A 21,812-nucleotide genomic window follows, 5' to 3' on the forward strand; every position below is an offset into this window, starting at 1 on the left:
CAGAAAATCTGACAGAATATTCCCTAACTACTGTGAGACTCATTAGATGGCCTTCATTACCAAACACAGAATGTGAAAAATATGTTTATTTTTAAAAATATTATTTTAATTCTATTCATTCTGACATGAAATTATACCTTTTCCAGTAATGTGGTCGTTAAAGCACATCTAAATTTGCACTTGCACTGGGGTAAACTAAAATCATTCATGTTTGTACCATGATGATGGTGCAATGGAGATTATAGTCTAGAGCTGTATGCCTTTAAACATAGCTACACCTGGAGAAGCTGAGAAATGTGTTTATATGCATTTTACAAGTTCTACGTTAACAGTGCATGAGGTGTGAAAAATACCATTTTTTAAAAAATGGATCAACATACCTTATTAACAAGTACTATAACTTTTCCAGGCTCTGATGCTCTTTTCTTCTTATCCAAGTGATCTTTGGTAATGTAAACAGCCACTCTGGTTTTACCACTGCCTGTAGGGAGGCATATTATAATATTCTCCCCATTCAGTGCTGGCCTTGCAACCTCCATCTGGTAATCTCTCAGGATCAGATCAGGCTCAGGTGAAGCTCTGCTCTCCATTTCATCTTCATCTACAGGTACAAAGGAATGTAAGTATCAAACAGAAGGCATGGAACATTTATCAGAATATCGAACAAATGTCACAGGGAAAAATATTAATTTACTATCAGAAGCACCTTCTGAATAAACAGAAACAGGGCATATTAGCACAGGCAGTGCTGCTCTGCGGACCTGTGCAACTCTGGGTCAGAACTGCTTACATCCAGGCACCAACCAGGGTAGGTGGAATAAGCCACAGTATGTCTTCACCCATCTAAGTTGACATGACTATTATTATGAATGAATTCAAATGACGCAGTTCAGTAGCACTGGGACCAACACAGGTTGTGTTCAGAGCTGCAGTATTTATAATGTAGCCAATCTTATGTGACACTCTCTTTCATCAGTACTGAAATTTATTTGGTTGCAAGTGAGCTACCTTTTTAAATACTTCCCAGACGATGAAAAAAAACGATGGAGCCATAGAAAGAAAGAGATAGGGACCACTTAAAAAACGATGATGAGAGTTATAAAGACCAAATAGATAAGAAAATTCAATTGCCCATACAAGATAGAGCTAACTGCAGAATGTATCACACCTATTCATGGTAGATTGTTCTGCTTCCAGACTGACTCATACATAATGCAGTTGAGCTGTTCACTAAAAAGCCATATACGTTTGCCACCTCAATGCCAGAACCTTCGATCTATGGCTCACAAGGGAAACAAACAATGTTGAAAAGTTAGAAGTGGAAAAATGCTGTTGCATTATTTCAGGAGCAAGAAAAACATATCAAGTCTCTTGAGTTTACATATCTTTAGTTAATATATATAATTTCTGATTTCCATCAGAAGGATTTATTTCAATGGAGTTTAGGGCTTGTTTTTTTTTTTTTTGTCCTACAGACATGTTTAAATCATGCTCTAAACTTTAACTGTCCTCAGTGAAGAAAAGACACAAATTCATTCTACTAGAATACAAATGAGGAGAAAAACCCTACAGTTTTATTTCCTGATGATATCATTAAATGAAGAATCATGAGAATTTTATTATCACTGATACATTACACACAAAATAAATGTATTTTTCTAGTATCCCTGATTCCATTAAATAAAATTAAACTAACAAAAAGTAATGAAGCTTGATAAAATACTGCTGATGGAAACATCCAAACGCCATTAAGTGTTTTTTTGCTTGTTTTGCCTTTTAGTGTGAGTGCAGTACTACCTGGACCACAGGGAAATTCACACCAGAGAGTACTTGCTGGTATTTACCTGACTTCTACTACTCTCTTTTGAGGAAGAACGTTGTTTGCTTTCTGGTTGGCTAAATTCAGTAGTTCAATGATATTGAAACTAGCACTTTATCACCCATCTGTTTGGTTAAATTTCAGTTCCTTAACATCCTCAATTAACTGTCCAGGCCTAAAAAATATTTAACTTAGCCCTCTCCTAGCCCCCTCAGCCCCTTTTTAGATAAAGGCTAATACAGGAGTCTTTTCACAGGATATGATTCCATTATAGAATTTTTGTCGTGCACAGTGTAACTTCACGGAAGTTGTCTGCCTTTGTACAAGGGACATATGAATTGCTGCTCTGGGTTAAAAGAAACATAATAATTTTTCTTCTATTGTCCTAATTCCACCGTTTTTCTTAGATGTAAAATGATCCTTGCACAGAAAACTGCAACTAAGTACACATGATTCTCTGCATTAAAATCCAAATCATGTCAGTGCTGGACTACTGGACATAGCCAATGCCCACTTCACTTAATGGGAGATTTTTCAGGAATCTTAACAGATCGGGCCATACATATATATGTGCTACCACATACCAGTAGCCTGTATCAGCCTGACCAACTGATATAGTGTGACTGTCCACAGACCAGAGAATTTTCTGTGCCCAGACATTTCATGTGATGATACAGTGAGGAAAAAAATACAATGTGACTGATGAGTCACCTCAGTTGATGCAGAAGTGCAAAGTATATTCTTCAGAGTTAGCAATACATAGACTAAAATCCTAGCTATAGGGTAGCAATTTAGATATGAGATATCCTGAATTTTCTGTGTATTTACAAAATACTTGGACTTTAATATTTAAAAAGCTTGAAACTATTTTAAAAGCATTTATATTAAACACTTCGGAGGCTTATAATATATAACATTTACATTGACTTTAACGATCTAATACGAGTTTTATTGGACAGAGCTGGCCTGAAAGGTACCCAGATTGTTTCTAGCTCTTCCACAAGACACAGTCCCAGCACAAACTTTATAAAGGCTAGATTCCAAAAGGTAACTGGTTCCTCTTGAATTCTGTGTAGGCAAAACCAGGCTGTTCACCATAGTGGACAGCTGCAAGTTTGTTCTGCCTAAGGTCTAAGATTAAAAACAAAAAAAAACATGAAAAAAAATTGGGACGTCTTTTACAACAGCAGTGTTTAATTGGGCTCAGAGTATATACATAGCAAGTTCATATCTGTCTGCAAAGTATTATGTAAACACAGTTTAATATTTATTTTAAAACTATATTTAGGACTTGCACATATGTTTACATGTGAGATTTGCAAAGGTCTTCAGATAGTAACCTCCATTGATTAGGTTGCTTTTACAAACAGGGCTACTAAATTACTTAAGTCCAAGGTAGACCTTCATTACTGTTCTGCAGGTACCCTGGAAATGTTTCTCCTCACCCTTAGATGCCTCTAAAGCATGTCCCATTCCCTCTCATTTACCCTATGCAGGGGCCAGGCACAATCTAGCTCCTCTTTGAGAGCAAAAGAAGCACATATATGCGCAGCATTATGAATATCTGTAGAGGTGACTGCACTGGATGACTTCTGGAAGTCCCTTCCAGGCTCTGTGATTCTACCATTCTGCATCACTGACCATTTTGTATGACGACAATGTCTAGAGACCTATTCAGATGATCTCAGTAAACCAGTTCTTTTGGCGCTGGGACTTAAGTCCAGACCCATAAAAGCGGCATCTGTTTTCCAACAGAATAAAAGGAAGTCTGGCTTATCTAAATACTGTGAACTGGAGTTCACAGTGAAAGCCTTCCATTGATTTTTGTGCTAGCCCATTCACAGAATGCTCACTCTCCAGGGGTTATCTTGCAATTATTAAACAATGCAAGGGAAACATACCTGAATGACTGGTTGTGCAGCTCTGTCCCAGGTTTTCATTCAAGTTACTGACACTTTCATCTCCGATGGAGACATCTGACTCTAAATGAAAAACACAAACAAATGTAGTATAGTATATTCGCTATACAAATATAAATAGCAAAAGCATATTGTTTGCTCTCTCCCTAGAGTTGTTAAAATAGGCTAGACAAATATCTGGCAGGGATGGCTGACATATAATTTCCTTTATTAAACTTTTTCTTAGGTAAAGAAAAAACTGAACAACTGAATTCATTTTCTTGTGGAAGAAAATATGGAACAGAAGATGAAAATCCAAAACATACCAGAGGTAAGGCAATGTGTGTCATGACTTATTGTTGTCAGGCATCTATGTGCTGTTTGCTTGAAAGCAAAGGTTCAGACATGACTGCCTGCATGATCCCCTCTAGTTCTATTTTACTGTATCTTATCAGAGGGGTGAAGAGAAAAAAAAAAAAAAAAAAAGAAAAACAAAAAAGAAAAACGTGCTGGTCTACTGGATAGAGAGTGCTGCTGGCAAACTGAAGGCAGTCTCTTTTACTCCCTGTAAGCCATGCAAGTTACATCTATAGGAGAAGAAAATCAAAACCGGAACTGTGATTTTTGTAAAAAAAAGAAGAAAAAAAGGTTTATTAATGTAACATGCGAAGAGTAAACAATAGTTCCCAGGTAAATAAAAGCAGAGAGGAATTATTAAATTTTCCAAACTGTTTGCAAGTAAAGGCAGAGACGGACAATCCCGTTACACCCCATAGAAGACTTGGACACTGCCACAGAAATCTGGCAGGTTTACTGCAGATACTCTAATGTTAAGCTCCCCCTCTGCTGGGCAATCAATGTATTACACTGACTTTTTTTCAGTCACAATTGTAATTTCTACAGCTAGATTTTCCAAAACTCAGTCCTTTTAGTATCTAAAGAGACAGTTCTTCTGGAAAATTCTGCTGCGAACAGCCTCACCCTGCACTGTAAGCTTACCTGCAGCAGTCTGAGCTCATAGTGTGCATAAGAAAAGAGTCAGAATAATAGCATTGACCTATGTTTTGGTTAATTAGTTAGTGAACTCGCGCCCTATCAAGTTTTTCGTATTTTTTTTCCAGTGAATATCCCATTATAGTCCACATACATATAGCCCCCAACAAATAATTCATAAAGCAAAATAGATGCTGTGAATGAGAGCTTAGAACTGAACAGAAGTTACAGTGTCTTAGAATGGTGCTCCTGAAGTATACTCTACAAAATCTTGGTAAGTGAGGCAGAAATTACACCTAGCCTGCGTTCAGTAAAAATATGGAGCTTTGAGTTTCTTTTATGCAAGTTTTGCTGTCCTTGAAAGGTGAATGAATAACAGAAACAAAACTGCTATTTTACAGAGCAAGTATGATAGACAACTGAAATGAAGTTACTTCAGCTACCGCTAGGAGTCAGGTTTTTAAATCTTTATTTCTAATTGTTCTAACATAACTATGAAAAGTGATGTGAACATCTGTCTTGCTGTCCTACAGTTTTCATAATTTACTCCACAGAGACCTCAGAATCTGATCTAATTATGAATCACCACCATCTGTAGGAAGTGTTATGATGGGCAAGGGCAATTGAGACTTGATGCACCTAAGTTAAAAGCCTGGTCTTCTAGAAATCAATGCAAGCAACAGAAAGGCACTTAAAAATATATATTCACAGCAGAAGCCCGATTTTTATTAAATGTCCCTATTATTGTAAAATAGCATGCATTTAATATCACAGTAAAGGCAGCGGCATCCTAAAAAAGAAGAAAACCTCGGCAGCTATAATCCATGTTCAAAGACCTGCCACAAACTATTAAGTAACATTAGTGGGAATTCCAGCTATGAAGATGACACTACTATCTCTCATTTTCACTTTCTAGGAATCCATGCAGATAGAAAAGAGAGAACAAAATTAAAATTCTATTTATCTATTCCATGTGGTCTCCCATCTAAAACGACCTACTGAAAGATGTATACGTAGCAGAAAATATGCATTCACAAAGTGTTCTGTATGTAATTATCTGAATTACAATGTGCAGCATGCATTACAAAATAATTCTCAACAGAAAACATAAGTGAAGTGAAATGCAAAATACTCGTCTTCCAAATGAAAGGTGACTAGAATAATGTTCTCCTTTTTCAACTGTGGCAAGTTTCTTGAATTGTTTTAAAATAAAACAAACCCACTAAGCCTTTCCAAAATAATGAAGATAAAAGAGTTGATATTCTAACAGCTGTTTTCACCACTTTCACTAGTCTTCCCTTACAGTGCTATTTGCACACTGTAATGTGGCATATTCCACAAAAAGATTTTCAGCCACTTTGCACTGACCAATAAGACAATGGAATGCAACAAAAAAAAAGTATCTCCACAATATTAAGAGTCTTTCTTTCCTGTCCTGTGCTACATATGTCACAAAGTAAGTTTTGAACATCAGAAAATATAAATAAAGGACCAAAATATAAACAGGCTATTAAAACTGGTCCTACTTTCAAATTAGTGGGCAATTTTTCTAATCTGAAGCATTAGGGGACATTTTGTGAGACATTACTGAAATCTCCAGTTAATTAGTGTAATTATTTGTTCCAATCAACTTTTTTTTTAATGAAACAGGCCTTGAAAAACAGAGCTGCTATTTATTTAAATTGTTGTTTATCCAGGTAACTGTAGCCTTAATCCAAGTATTTAACTTTTGACCTTGCAAACATACTGGATTTGTGTTGTTTTTCATGTGTGCAGTTTCTTATCTGTGTTTTTGCATGCACAGATTCTCTCTAGTTTTCTCTTAGGCTAAATGATTTATTTCTACTTTGTCTTTATGACCCTACTGCCCCCATACCTTCTGACTCCCTCTGTCTCAGCTACTCCAATAAAAGGCTAAGAGGGGGCTTTAGATACAATGCAAATAGCAGTAATTTCAAGTGACTTGAAAAAGCTTCTTTCTCCTTGAAATTTGTCTTTCTCAATAAATGAAGGAATGGTGGGAGTGTTCTGCAAAACTGACAACACTTGAGAGCATCAATTTGCAAATTAGGTGGGTTCCCAGCCTACTTGGATTTAGAATCTGGGCTCCAGTTGTATTTTCAGCTGCCTGGTCTAAAAATACCATTTTATGAGATCACAAGAAAGGATGGAAATTGAAAAAGACTTCAGTGCAGTTAAGTCTGTGTATACAAGTGCATAGAGATCAAAGCTTCCTGCACTCAAAGATGGCTGAATGTGAGCCGGTCCCTCTACAGCCATCTTCATGCAGCACTGTCTCCTGGCAAACCTTGCTATGTTGCATCTACATTGCTGGTTTAGTTCAACTCAAAAGTGCATGTTTACAGTGTATCTGTCAATTGTCCCCACTTTGGTTCATATCACAGAGCTGGTTTGGATCACAAGAAATGAACTCTGGTCCGCTGAAACCAGAGACGTGTTCCAACCACTTGCAGGCATACAGTCCACACCAGGCTGAAGTCAATCTGAACCAAATTGCCAGAATTCATCTAATATGGTCCCCCTTAGCACCATTTCACTGAACAGAACTCAGCTGCACAAACTGCTAATACCCACTCTCTATTAATTTCAGTACAGTTCAGTGCTGAAGAGACCATAGTTTTCAGGCTAGAATTAGCTTGTGACAAGCTAGTTAATAGCCAACAGATCCAGTTATCTGTAACCTTCAACCTGACAAGAGTTGGGTAAAAGATCAGGCTAACAGCAATGAAAACCTGCCCTCAGTGAGGCTACAATTAAGAGCCTTAGCCTTGCCCTGAAAGGATCCTAACTAAGAGTGAGGATAACTCAGTCTGATCCATTCTGAATCATCATTAAATATTTGGCACCTCTTCTTTGTACCGCCAAATTATGTTCTAATCCAGGAAAACCAAGTTGATAATTTTTGTAATAATTTTTTCTACAAAACATTGTGATATGCTGTTAATACCACGCTAAATGAGAAATAGGCTACTACTGTTGCACACTGAAAGGCTGCAGATTTCAGAGCCAATTTTTTTTAAATTTATTCATGTTTGATAAAAAAAAGAGCAGCCTTAACTGTCTTACTCCTTTGGCTGAGTAAGCCCACTAAAATAATTTCAGGCAGGATTTATCTCAGTTGTAACTATTGTTTGAGCTCCATCTGAACTTGTAACACGTATGAATGGTTCCTTAATCATATAGCATACGTTTGAATCATTGGTTCCCAGCTGTGTCTGGGAATTGTTGCTGGTAATTGCCGTTGCTCAAATCAACTCCCAAGGCATGTTTTTAAAAGTGGATTCATATGAACAACGGGCCACAACAATTTCTAAAAGTCTGTACTAAAATCTGTACTTCTGAGCATGTGATGTAAGTGACAGTGGTTGCTTGATGCTCTGTAAATATCAGTCCTTAAAATAAACAGAAAAATTAGTTGTTGGACAGCACTAAAGGACTTACCACAACCAAAAATGTTTTCCAATATAGAATTACCAGCCTTCTAGAAAGAAGTACTTAATACAGCTGCAGTTATAGTGGAACAGAAACATTCCTCTTGATTTAAACTTTGCTAACACTGGGAGGAGTTGTCAATGTAAACCTAATGCTTTCACTGGATAGCAGAAACCTACCATGAATAGGTCTGAAATAAAGTATTCCTTTAATAATTTTAATATTTTTAATTAACAACATTAAGTATGTTTGAAAAAAACTAATTTCTTCACACAGTAAATTAAAAAACAATAATACAAAATTGTTTAAAGTGCTATTCAACAGGAAAGGAAGATCATAAATGTTGCTCAATTATAAGAAAATCAAGCAGCCCATAGTAGATAAAACATCATCACTACACCGCAGGATACAGAAAATGTCTACATGAAGGCTGCACAGGGTGTGCTACAGATTTTTTGGATGTTATCCTAAGCCATTCTGTACTGTGCTAGCAAGTTGGCTTCTGAGCCAGCTCTTACCTTTCAGATTAATTAGTTCAAGTATGACAACATATCCTTCTCCTAGAGCAACTCTTTGAGCTGAACAAATCTGTAGATCTGACCCTTAAAATTGCTACTGTTCTTAATTCACAGGAAGAAATGGAATTTACTGCTTCCGAAACATTTCCTTTTTCCATTCATTCCCTTCACCTTGACAGTACCATAGGCTCCTGAATTTTTGTGTAAGATGGGAGCTAATGCACTAAGAATGTTCTCTCAGTTACTTGCAGTTATTAAAGTTCAACTGGTACCAGCACAACTTACCAGTTATTGGACATACCTGAAACTACAGAATTCTTTCCAATAGATGTTTCCAATATACTGTTCTCACTGCTGGAACTACTATTCAAATTTTCTTGCTGTTTCAAATCCTTCATTACAGCATATTCTGGTTGGCTTGTAACTTCTGTTTCTTTGTTTGTATTGTCCTCCACCCCATTCTGTCTATTCTCTGTTCCTAGAAAATACACAGAAAATTCCATGGCACTATAAAACATTTGATTTCTTTTAGTGTGGAGCACAGAAAACACACTAACCTGTATTCATCATGCACATAATGGCATAACATGTGGTCTTGGTCTTTAAGTCAAGTTAGCATTATAGTTTGGAATTTTGATGTTTGTATAAGTATTTATTAAGAAAGTTGGTGGTCACAAATCTCAAATATTTGCAGTCACTCTAAAGATCTGAAAATGGAATTTGTGGACCAGACCATGTTTCCTACCTTCTCAATTGCATTAGTCCTGTAAGCGCATACCTTCCATCAGGACTTCAAAACTTGCCCATAAAACAGAAAACCTGGGAGAACTTTCATGAAATATTTTTCCTCCTTCCACTTCTTTGTCTTATTTCAAATATGGAAATTATTTCACTTTGACTTCTCTGTTCTTTTATTATTATTAGACTCACGTAGGACTAGGCATGCTCCAAAGGGAAAAAATGCTGTTCCATAAATGAAAAATATTTTTTACAAAAACTGCATAAAACTGCATTCCAGGGTTTTCCAGATTTGGAACTCAATTACTCTGCAATTAGGAATTAAAGAAATTAATAGATTTAATTTATTTCAAGATTTTCTTTTATAAAGTTCTCAATTTCTATGTGTAGGTGTCTGCTAATAACAGCATATTTAACTGTAACAAATCATTGGGGATCAACTTGTAGTGATAAAATGTAGCACCACCAAGGTACCAAATGAACCTGTTCTCAGTGTTTCCTGCCTATGGCCTTGTATGAGTGGATGCTACAGCAATCATACACTTTATGTATCTACACATGTATAGGACTGTGTACATGGAAAAATTCTTATCCTCTGGTAAAAGCAACACAATTTATACTTTTTCTATTTACTTGTACAGCTTCTTTTAGGGCCTGCATTGCCCAAGATTACTGAGAAACCATGGAATAAATGCATTAATTATTTCATCAAACAACGGAATTAAATATAAGTTTTACTCTATATGGTCTGTACCATACTGAAAATTCAGAAATGCAAAGTTTGAAAAGAACTGAAAATAAAAATATGAAAAGTATTTTAATAATTTGCCTATTTGCTAAATATTTATTATGTTGTTTACCTTACTGATAGCAAAGTAACAAAGTCAAGAATTTAAGCCTGACAAAGCAGCAACACAAAATGAAAATCAGGACCACAGTAGCTGCTGAGCTATTCCCAGCATCTGACTTTGACTCAGAACTGCCTTCTGAGGGTCTGACTTGGTTGGTCTTGTCCTGCAGACTGGAACACCCAACCGCCTTTGAACTGCACGCTCAAATATGGCAGCGGCCTATCTGTGTTTGGCAGAAGACAGGCTGATTCCTGTCCTCAACTGGAAGAGACAGTTGTGAAGCACATCCCTCTTATCCCAGTCTTAACGCATTGTCCCATATGCAGCAACTAGAAGTACAGAGGCGTAGTTTTGGTGAGCTCCTCAAGCAAGAAGGCTGAACCAGTTGAAAGGGAAATCTGTTAAAAAACTTTAGTCTCAAAAATCTTATAAAACGTATGTGGAACACAGTGAAAAATGACAGATAGAGTATTTGGGGGTTGCTTCCTTCTTCATACTGTAGAATCCAGGGGAGCACTGGGCTAATTTTACAATACCATAATCATTGTACAGGAATAAAAAGTAACAGCCAAAAACCTATAGCTCTTTTAGCTTCATTTCTGTAAATAATCTCTTTACTAGTCTATTGTATTATTTATAGTAAGATTTATAGTGTCTTGTGACTTATGGATGTCTTATCTGCAAGGAGACATACTGCAGTATACTTTAAAATGTCGCACATACTTGTAAACCATTCTATAAAGAAAACACTAACCCTTGTGTTGAAGGAGAAATCCAGAAAAGGTTTGTTTGTTCAACTTAATCTTAAGAATATTTTTTATGAATGATTATAAAAACAACACACCGAAAACCAGGGGGTTATAAAAGGTAAGGATTCAGTTTAATTACAACTACATACATATTATTGTATTTCTGATATTGCTTAATAAGGATTTTTAGTGATTAAGAATCTATTGAATAAGATGTTAAATAACTTGATTTTGAAATCCCGGGGCAAGTGAAAGCATTAGTCTCAGTGTCACAGCGAAATCAATACAGTGAGAGCCCTGCATTGTTCCCTAAGTAACTACATAAAAAAGAGATATTGAAAACCCACACATTAGTACTAGTGAAATAAGATGATCACCTCCTGTATTTCCACTTAAATCATCTGCAAGGCCTCCGTGTTGGGTTTCACGCAGAGCGATCAAAAAAGGAGAGAACCAATCTTTCTTCTGCACTATTCTGCTCAACAGCTCCCTTGCACCATCTCTGTACCCACGATTGTCAGTAACAGTGTGGATCTGGTGAAAATAAAAAACCCAAAACAATCCTGAAACAGACTTTGGTTCAGGGAAGTTAGTAAGAATAGTATAGATACAAAAGCATTTCTCTGTCATCATTAAAACATAAAGAAATGAAGTAGGCCTGCCACTCATCAGAAGAGACTTACTGCAGTTTTGTGCAATGTCATATGGTTTCACATAGGATATATAAAACTTATGAGACCTGAAATTTAATTGGAGAGACTGCTAGTATTGGACAATGGTTATAATAATAACCACTATATAATAATAATTATTATTATTGTGGAATAATAATTGGTGTTCTCACTGGTTTAGTGAATAGCCAACCCTGATCAAGGAGAAGCAATGTCATACCGCTTACCAGAGCTCAAACTTGATCTGTAACATGACCTCATATGTAAAATGGAACATTTCCCTTCTTAAACTCTGGCCTCATCGTCTCAGTTCCCGCTTACTGATAAAATAGCTAAGCCTCTAGAAAGTGGCTATTGACCTCAAAGAAGCTATGGAGAAGCATCCCAAGGCTGTCATGAGCTGAACTTGACATGTGATCACATGAGGAACAAAATGACAATCCCAAAAGTAAAGCAGCCCGAGGCAGGTATTTAGTCCTCAATGGCAATTTTGGAGGCTTGAGAACCACCCACCTGATATCCAAGAAAACAGGCAGGCATAGCCATGGGAACCCCTGACTGAGATTAAACATTAAGAAGAAGGGCATGGGAACTGGGAGCAGGACAGGTAAACAACACGGAATCTAGAAGTGCATTAAGAAAGCCTACACATTGTTGGAGTTGAAACTGGCAGAATTGTGATGGGTGATGAAGGGCTTAATGGAAATACCAGCAGTAAAAAGATGACCTGGGGGAACATGTGGACCCATTACCAGGGAATGGAGCTGGTAACCTCCCAAAAGGCTCCTGCCTCTGCCTGCTGTGTTACCATACTCGGCTCCCCATCCCTTAGGGTGCAGCTGGCCCTTACTGCTACCTGAGAGTCACCAAAATTATGTGTAGGATGAGCATTAAACTACCCAAAAAGTGGATTCAAAAGCTCAGAGTGAAAATATAATGCAGTTCAACCCTTAGTTGGCCAGTTATCCCCTTATTGCTATGGCAGGTATTATTTTAATTTCTTCTTCTAACACTGTTTCAGGGTATCCATTATTTGGGCTTCCAAGTAAGTTTCACACTTGTCCAGGCATGTCGTTCTTAGCCAAATGGAGTAAACACTGGCAAATGTTTTCACCAAAGGTTAACACTTGCTTTTTCTTGTCAAACTGGTATTTCTGCTCAGCTTCACTGTCTAGTATGATACTCCTTAGTGAACCTATGGCACAAAAGGGGATGGAAAGTCTTGCTTTATTTTAGTTCAAGTATTCCCTAGGACTTTACAGGCCACGACTACTTCCTGGTATGGGTCAGGGGGCCAGAAGGCACTTAGTGATCTTCTGAGTCAGCGGCAAAACGGTAAAGCTGGCCATATTCCTTCCACTTAGACACCGGCTTAGCCTAACCCTCTGTTCACAGCGTTTTTCTTCCCCTGGTTCTTAGCCGGCATCCCACCTGCTGGCCCACTGCCAACATTCATTGGCTTACTTGGAGCACCACTTCTCTCCTCCCCTTTCAGTTTTGCACGTACAAGGCCATTTCCTGCTGGGGGTAATTGCGCCACAGGTCCCGCGGGTGGGCGGTGTCCGTGACACGGCCTGGCAGGCAGGTCACTTACCCGATCCAGGTCCTCGTCCTGGAAGATGCCCATCTGCAGGCACTTCTCGGCCACCTGCATGGTCTGCATTCTGTCCACCAGCGTGCTGTGGAGCAGCTGCACCAAGTGCACGCAGAGGTCGTGGTCGGCCTCCTCGGCCGGCGAGGGCAGCTGGCTGAGGCTGGGGTTCACGTAGCAGGCGGCCAGGCTGCAGCCGCCGTGCTCCAGTGCCTGCAAGAACTCGTGGAACCAGCCGCACCCGCGGGGTCCCCGCTCCACGGCCCGCAGCAGCTCCTCTGCCCCCTCCACCTCGCCCTGCTGCAGGGCCACCGCCCGCACCCTCTCCCTGTCCGCGGCGCTCAGCGAGGGCAGCCGGTCCAACACCGGCTGCACCCGGATGAACTGCTTCAGCCGCGGCCTGAAGCACGAGATCATGTAGAGGAAGCGCTCGTCTCGGGACGCCTCTGCCATGGCTGCGCCGGCGGAGGGCACGGCGGGGTGTCCCGCAGGGCGGCGAGGGGCTCCGGAGGCGGGGGTCGGCTGGGTGGCAGCGAGAAGCCCGTGCCGGGTCGGGTCGGGTCCCGTCCTGCTCCGTCCCCCGCCTGCCCCGCTTTATCCCTGCCCCGCCGCCGCTTTCGGTTTCGTTTGCGGGGGGCGGCGCGGGGCCGGCGCTGCGGGGAGGGGCACGGCTCCCTGCTGCTCCGAAACGCCGGGAAGGAGACCTTTAACAGGAACCATGACTTCAAAACAAAGAAACATCAGCTGAAGCGTGCCCTTCACTTTCCCGCGCACGAGTCTCTAGGGCCAGTCACCGGCGTGGCGGGTTTCGGCACTGGTGGCTTCCCAGGCGGGCGCCGACGGAGAACTGGGGCACTTGGGGGGTGGTAGCCCCCCGGGATCCCAGTGGTCAGCAGCCATCTGCAGAATATGCCTTTTTGCAGAATACCGACCCACAAAAGGCCATCAGGGAAGTAACGCCGGCTTGTATATTGTAATGGTTTACTTTGGGTATGTCTTAAAGAGAATTTTTTTTTGTGCCTTATTTTTTTTAAGTTGAAGAATTGCACCTTGCGTACAGAGCAGGAGGTTGTGACACACGTGATAAACTTCCTAGAGGAGTTTGTTGGATAGCCTCTGAGATTGTTGGGGCAGTCCCTCCCTGAGATGTGGTTTTACCCATATGGTAGATGTCATTGAGCTTCAGGAGCAGGCTTGGTTTCCATTGGGGGGTTTTCAGGAACCTCAGTGTGATTCCGAGGTAAGGCAACAGCCCTGACTCAGTTTCATGTTTTGTAGCAAAACGATAGAGCAGATAGCAAGCACCTGGATTACTGTGTTCACTTTTGGACCTGGACAGTTCAAGAAAGAGTGGAAAATTGGAGAGGGTCCACTGGAGGGCCAACACAGCACTTACAGGACTGGAGAGCTTGGCACATGTTGGCAGGAACTGGGTGTATTCAGCCTAGAGAAGGGTCAGGGGACATCCAACCACAATTTTCCAACTCTGAAAAGTTGGATCCCTCTTCACAGGGGTCCACAGGATGAGGGGCAACTGGAATACATTTTTTCACGGGAAGTTCTGTCCAGGTATAAGAAAAAATATTCTCTACTGTATAAAAACAATTAGACACTGGAATGTAATGCCCAGAGAAGTAGTGGGAGTTTCCTCTTCCTTCTGTAGAACTTGTTTTACTTTCGTTTCATGGTTGTCCTTTCTGCTTAGCTCAGCTTTCACTCTTAGTTCATCATTTTTTTCATTACTGCTTTATGCAAGGTTCCTCTGAAAGAAAGTCTCAGGGCTTTTCCCCCTCACTACTTTTTCTTCTGTCTTCAGCACCTCATTTGGAGGATACGCCATTCTTATCAGGCCTCAGGAGCCTGCAGGAGTTACTTGGGAGCAGTGTGGGTGGATAGGTTGTTTGTATGTTTGCTTTGTCTCCCAAGTTGTGTATGTAGCAATGGTAAATCAGGCCCAGTGTATTTATACCACAACAATCGTTTACGGGTTTCAAGAATTTGCAGACATTAAAAATGCACTTGTGAAAAAAAAAAAATAATCAGTGCTGCTTGGTTATTCTGGCTACTGCTGGGTTGCACCGGTGGTGGCTGAGCTCCCCGTCCCGTGATGATGCGCATATCCTGACCGCTACTCTCACTCCTCACAGGTTCTGCCATGTTTGCGGCCGTTGCCCCTTTCAGGCATGACTCGAACAGCGACAGGGCTCAGGAGCTGAGGCAGGGCTGGCGCGCGACGCCTCCCCCCACGGGCGGCCGGGCACAGCAGCTGCGCAGCGCCCGCTCCGCCCACGCCGCACAGCTGACGCCGCCCTCCCTTCCCCCCCCACGGTGAAAGCCCACGCGTGCAGCGGGGTAGGGGGCTCAGGCCGACGGGCTGAAGGGCACGCAAACGTAGCACCGGTGCCCCGACGCCTCCAGCAGCTACCTGCGGGGGCTACCGGTATCGGAGGGCGGCAGCCGCCGCCCGAGGGGGCTGAGGCGGCACCGCGGGAGCGCCGCGGCGGGGCGGGGCGGCGCGGCGCACGTGCCCACCCCCACCGGCTGGCGGGCGGGGTTCGGCTGGCCGCGCGCGCGGGCGGGGCGGGCTGCGGCGGCGTGGAAGGGGGAGGGCCCGGCCCGCCGGGGCGTGGCGTGGCCGTGGGCGTGGCCGTGGCCTGAGGGGAGGCGGGTGGGGGCGGCAGATGCCGAGTGGGGCCGGTGGGTGGACTGTGGCTGCAGGTGCTGGCGCGGAAGGAGCCGGGGAGCCCTGGCGGGCCGGGGTCGCTGCTTACCTGCTGCACAGGTCCTGGAATGCAGTTGAGGTGGTGGCTGCCCTCACGCGAAAAGCAAAAGTCGCATCATATTTGGTGTTTCTTGTGCCCAGTGCGGGGCCGCGATGGTCGCGGGCACTACGCTACCGTTTGTAAAAGTAGCGTTCTAGGACCGGCTGATGGTACAGCTGGGAACACTGATAGTAGCTGTCAGAAATGGGAGAACAATTAAACAGCTGCAGCACAAATTAAAATGTATAGGTATTGGATGCTGTTGGCATTATGCGTCCTTGTGCAAAAGTAAAGCTGCTCAAGTACTTTCGGTTCCTGCATACGAGATGGAAGTATTTTTCGAAGTTGTTTAGCTACTCGGTGTAAATGCAGTCACTACAGAGGCTTGTTGCTTAGTTCTTGTGTTGCTGGTCCTCAGTAGCTTCCATACTGCTTCAGCAAACTGGACCTTCATGTGCTCCTTTGTCATTGTTAGTTAAAACTAAATCTTTAAATATTGATACTGTGTATTTGGGGATCCTAAAATCTCTTATGTTCCATTGAAATTGCCTTGCAGTGCTATAGCTAAAAATTATTCTTATTACAGAACTGGCACAGATGGTACCAGCGGCAGAGATAGCTTGTTGGGCTTTGCTTCTTTCGGGACTATGGGTCTGGGACTGCTTCTGCAATATAACAAAGATTCTTTTTGATATGTGATCTGCAGGAGCCACTTGCAGCTGTGCTAAGGAGTAACACTGGCAGCTTGGGAGAAAAAAGATGCCTCTTTCGTTTTCCCAAAGACTTGTTCATCGAACTAGTTCGTGTAGTGTTTATTTTTACAAGGCCATGGACTTTGCGTTCTGTCACTTCGCTGTTGGTTGCTGTAACGCCAGTGTTCCTCTCAGGTGACTGTGTGGCATGATGAGCCTTGCGTTATTGTATCTGGAGAACTTCAGCTGTGGGATTGTATTTTAGCTTTCTTAGTAGCTTAAATGCTTGGATAAAACACCCCGTGTTTTACTTTGCTGTTATAAGTAAGGACAACATATCAGCACAGTAAAGTCTGCTGCCACAATTTTCTAACTGCTCAGAAAATTGTAGTTCTCAGATACTCGAGTCCACTTCAAATTATAGGTGGCCCAGCCTGAAGAAGGGAACCCCTGCCATCTGTTGTGGTACCTGCATAAAAAGAAAGTACTTTGAAATCCTGGCATAGGTAAGTGACTGAATGAGCAGTTCAACACTGTAAAGGAAAGACTGATCCAATAGTAAATGCAGGAAAATTATATGGTTAGAACTTAATGTTCGGAACAGCTTTTTGTTTTTTTTTTAAATTTTATTAGAGTGTCCAAAGTAATGACTACAATGTCTTCCAAAAAATATTGCTAATGCCTGTTAGGTATCTGTTTAGAAACAAAACCACCTCCACCCTCAAATCCCCAAAGCAAAACAAAACCCAGCAGTATAATAGTAAATTTTTTTTTCCCGTAGAAAGCTTCCTTGGTAATGCAGTCAAAGGCATGTGGAACTGTTTCCGGAGTTGTTGTATTCTGTTTTGCCACCAAGTGTTGTCAAAATTCATTTAAATGGAGGTCATTTAACAATAAATCCAGTTGTAGGACTGCGTCTGAAATAGGTTTATTTTTAAATAGTGCAACAGGTATTTCTTAAACCTGCATAAGGTACTTTTTGTTGTAAAATTGAAGTATTTCAGGTTATCAAGGTGAAGATACTAAATTGGGTTGGTTTCACCCCCCCCGCAAAGTTTGTCATTGCCATTCCAGGCATCTATGGGACAGCCAGTGCCAGGAGCAGTGCCAAATGCTCATGCCTCATGGTGCATGCTCTGGGTGTTCTGCATATGCTGGTACTTAATCTGCTGCTGCTGACCCCGTGCTGACTTACTTCAGTGCTATTGCTGGACAGGTAAGATAATATGAACAATGTAATTATGTAATCAGATATAAAAACAACCCTAGTGAAGTTTTGTTTCATGTTTTTTTTTCTTCAGTAGAAATAGCGTAGCGTAACGTTCCCAGTGATAATCATGCCTCTTCAGGTAAAATGTACAGTTTTCAACAATAATTGTAACTATAGTACTGTAAACTACAGACTTGATAGACATGTTGCTGTTTAATAAGTTAAAATGAATCAAAATATGTTGGCAGTTCACATTCAGATTCTCACTGCCATCTTGAAATAGTGTTTCTTCTTTAGGTTTACTGTACCTTATTATACATGTTAGCGCTATAATTCTGTGTGCAGATCACAGAAGCTTAAAAGCAAGTTGTGATACTTTTGAGACTACGTTTTCGACTGGCTTTGTTCTGTACTGCTGTCGTGGTTTAGCCCCAGTCAGCAACCCAGCCCCACGCAGCCGCTCGCTCACTCCCTGCAGTGGGACGGGGAAGAGAATCGGAAGAGTAAGAGCGAGGCAACTCATGGTTTGAGATAAAGACAGTTTAACAGGTAAAGCAAAAGCTGCGCGCGGAAGCAAAGCAAAACAAGGAATTCATTCACTGATTCCCATGGGTAGGCAGGTGCTCAGCCATCTCCAGGAAAGCAGGGCTCCATCCCGCATCACTCAAAATGTCCCCTGCTTCCTCCTTCTTCTTCCCCAGCTTTATATACTGAGCATGACGTCACATGGTATGGAGTATCCCTTGGGTCAGTTTGGGTCAGCTGTCCTGGCTGTGTCCCCTCCCAGCTCCTTGTGCACCCGGTAGAGCGTGGGGAGCTGAAAAAGTCCTTGACCAGCGTAAGTGCTACTTAGCAACAACTAAAACATCCCCACATTATCACCACTGTTTCCAGCAAAAATCCAAAACATAGCCCTATACTAGCTACTACAAAGAAATTTAACTCTGTCCCAGCTGAAACCAGGGCAACTGCATATGGAGCTTGACTAGAAAAGCGTAATGCAGACGTGACTTTCCAGGTTAGTGTCCCAAGGAACCAGAGTCTCCAGAATGGTTGATGCGTGAGTGACTTTCTATTTTAGAGTAGAGGGGCTTCTTTTTTTCTCTTTATATTTTAAATTGCATAGGCTCTGGACCTCAGTGCTTCTATTTCTACTACTTCTACTTACATCCCTGCACTAGGTGAATAACGAGGAGATTTGATGGGTAAAAGGAAAAGCATCTGTTATTTCAAAATGGGAATGCTATTTGGATACTTAGTATTGAAAGCAAAGGTGTCATAATTTTAATCAACTTGTTGATTATCTTCACATGTAAATTCTACATCGGAAAATGCTATAACTTTGGTAGTGTTTTTGAATACATTTAGTGGATGTTTAATTACCTGTTTACCAGCTCACTGCCACTGACGGGGTTTAAGCAGAGAATTCTGCTTACTCCTTCCAGTTTAGATCAGGTGCTCTTCTCTTACGGTGACTATTTAACAATGTAAGAACATTTTAGGTATTGCTACAGGTAATGTAATGCATTAAAAATAATTTTTTGCAAGTTAAGTGTGAATTGTCAGCTGTGACAAATGTGAGTATTTGTTCTACGGGATGGGGAAGCAGGTGCCAAAAAACTGCAGAGATGCAGTCTGGAATCAGTGGAACCTGCTACTGTAAGATATTGAGTGTTTTCCTGTGGCAGCCAGGCAGGTATAGCTCAATGTTAAAGAGAGGTTACTACCACTGCCTTGCCTTCTGAGGTGCAAAGTTGGGAAGACTGGCCTTTTATACCTAATCTAATTCTGTCGCCCTTCAAAGTTAAATGATGATGTTAAGGAGGCTACTCGGAGATAGTAGTTTAATGTATTGGTTGGTTCCATAGTAGGCAGACTCAAAAAAAACAAAGGGTGTTTTTAGTGTCAGGGTACTTGAATGTTTTTTGTTTATTTTTTAAACTGGATGAAAAAAATTATCACTGTCACTGTTGAAACTAATTATTAAAAATAATACCAATTACATACTTCTGGTTCTTTTTTTTTTTACCCTTTCAGCACTCAGATTAGAAACTTGCAGTTATGATATCCATGTAGGAAATATCCTTGTACGTACAAAGGACTTTAGTGGAATCTTGGTATCACTTTGAACCTGTTGGTGATTATGAGAAACTTGAGTTTTAAAGTCTCTAAACTGGTAACTTCTAATACTAGTTTTGTTTGAGCACTTACAATGGAGTGTAGATACTGATTATGGAGGTGTATTATTTGTATAACTGCTTTATTTGATTTGCATGCCTTGCACTTTGTAATTTTACAGAGTGGCTTCATTCATGTTAGCCTTACCACCAGCAGTGTGGGCATTAGGAATCAGGGCTTCCATTAAACTTTCACAGTTTCTCAAAAGGAAATTAAGATAAAGTTATGGTCATCATTCCTGATGGTGTGTTTAACGTAATGCATGCACCTGTAACAAAATCATCAAAATACCTGTAAAAACAATTTATTAACATATAATTCAATTTGCATCCTAATGTTGAAAGTATAATTCTTTAGTTGGTATTCACTGCTCTTCTCCTGCAGGTAATTAATGTGAATACTCCTGCTTATTAGTGGTGTGACTACTTTATTGCTGTGGGAAGTTATTTCTGGATCACCACAGTAGACTGGAAATTATTGGTAAAAAGTAGGTAGCAAGATGTGAACTGTTCATCTGACTAAATAATTTTTGGACGTGTTCTAACTAATACTATGAAATGGGATTGAGGAATCTGTTTTGTTGCTAAAAATCCAAAAGCACAAACAGCCTTAACTTATCTACTAGATGAAAAGCATTCACAAAATTGTATGAAGATATAGTAATTTATAATATTTAAACTTGTGGGTCCCTGCGTCTGTCAGGATGGAAGTAGGCTGTTCCGTTTGAATCTCACTGTTGGTTAGTGTAACTGCACTTCTTATGATTCCAAAACCTGCCAACACTGACTTGCCCATTACTCCCTCTTCCACCTCTTGCAGAGCACCATGGCACCCTGAGCACTCAACTGCTGGAGGAAAAGAGGATCGCCAACCTGTCAAAGTTCGTGCTTGGAAGAACTGCTGTGAAAGGAAGCTATTGTAGAGTTTTTAACCTTCCCACTTGATCTGATGATGCGCTTCGAGTGAATACTTCAATTTTTAAGTGCACAATTTACAGCAATAAATATTTTTTGCATTTTCCTGTATTTGGAAGCATGGCTTTTTTAATCTCTACATGTATAATTCCAGAAAATTGTTAAGCTCAAGAGCTTAATAAAAAGGAAAAGCTTATGGTCGTATGTAATAGGCAGTGTCTTATAGACGGGTAGCTTGCTTACACAAACAAAATATCAGATACCCTAAATGCTATATGCATTTTTTTCATTAGTAGTGGCATACTTTCTTAGATGCCGCACTCTGAAGAAATCTGCTAGTTTGGAGAAACTAAATCAGTGGATTCCATTAGAAAACCAAAACGTTCTAAGTAAAACTTTCTTACTGTGCCAGCTTGTTGCAACACAGTGGGTTTTTTGTGAGGCAGGCTCAGATAATACTATTTGAATAGAGCTGGAATGGCCTTCAGCTGACTGTATTTTTTTAAATCCCACATAAGGCTTTTCCCCAAGTGAGGTCTGTGGGTGTGGTGTTCTGGTGGTTTCGGTTTGGGATTTTTTTGTTTGTTTTGTTTGGTTTTTTTTGTTGTTGTTGTTGGTTGGGTTTTCGTTTGTGTCTTTTTGTTTGTTGTGTTTTAAATTTTTTTTTCTTTTTAACAGCTCAGCTTATCTCAAAAGCTTTCAATGGCTATTCACTTGGGTCAGTAAAAGCACTTGCTGAATAGGTCTTGTATGATAAACCCATTCCATGATTCAC

At 40.9% G+C, this 21,812-nt stretch overlaps 1 protein-coding gene and 1 long non-coding RNA gene across 15 annotated transcripts in view; one reads left to right on the top strand and one right to left on the bottom strand.

Annotated features, from left to right (window-relative positions):
- IFIH1 (interferon induced with helicase C domain 1) overlaps positions 1-14,240 on the bottom strand; it is a 28,242-nt gene extending 14,002 nt beyond the window's left edge. The window contains exons 1-5 of the mRNA XM_064451473.1: positions 13,285-14,240; positions 11,397-11,553; positions 8,983-9,159; positions 3,721-3,801; positions 381-601 (exon numbers count right to left, since the gene is read on the bottom strand). Of these exons, the coding sequence (XP_064307543.1) occupies positions 381-601; positions 3,721-3,801; positions 8,983-9,159; positions 11,397-11,553; positions 13,285-13,734 (1,086 nt within the window). The 5' untranslated portion in view covers positions 13,735-14,240. The remainder of the gene's footprint in view (positions 1-380; positions 602-3,720; positions 3,802-8,982; positions 9,160-11,396; positions 11,554-13,284) is intronic.
- A 1,288-nt stretch (positions 14,241-15,528) lies between these two features.
- Positions 15,529-21,812, top strand: LOC135313371 (uncharacterized). 14 transcript variants are annotated; one of them, XR_010372999.1, is made up of 6 exons: positions 15,529-15,633; positions 16,750-17,951; positions 18,037-18,494; positions 19,983-20,121; positions 20,508-20,610; positions 20,943-21,812. It is a non-coding gene; the product is annotated as an uncharacterized LOC135313371 (long non-coding RNA). The 14 variants fall into 14 exon arrangements; XR_010372997.1 differs by lacking the exon at positions 15,529-15,633 and adding an exon at positions 15,637-15,721; XR_010372998.1 differs by lacking the exon at positions 15,529-15,633 and adding an exon at positions 15,728-15,834.

Source organism: Phalacrocorax carbo, chromosome 5, assembly GCF_963921805.1.
Source record: "Phalacrocorax carbo chromosome 5, bPhaCar2.1, whole genome shotgun sequence".
NCBI lineage: Eukaryota > Metazoa > Chordata > Aves > Suliformes > Phalacrocoracidae > Phalacrocorax > Phalacrocorax carbo.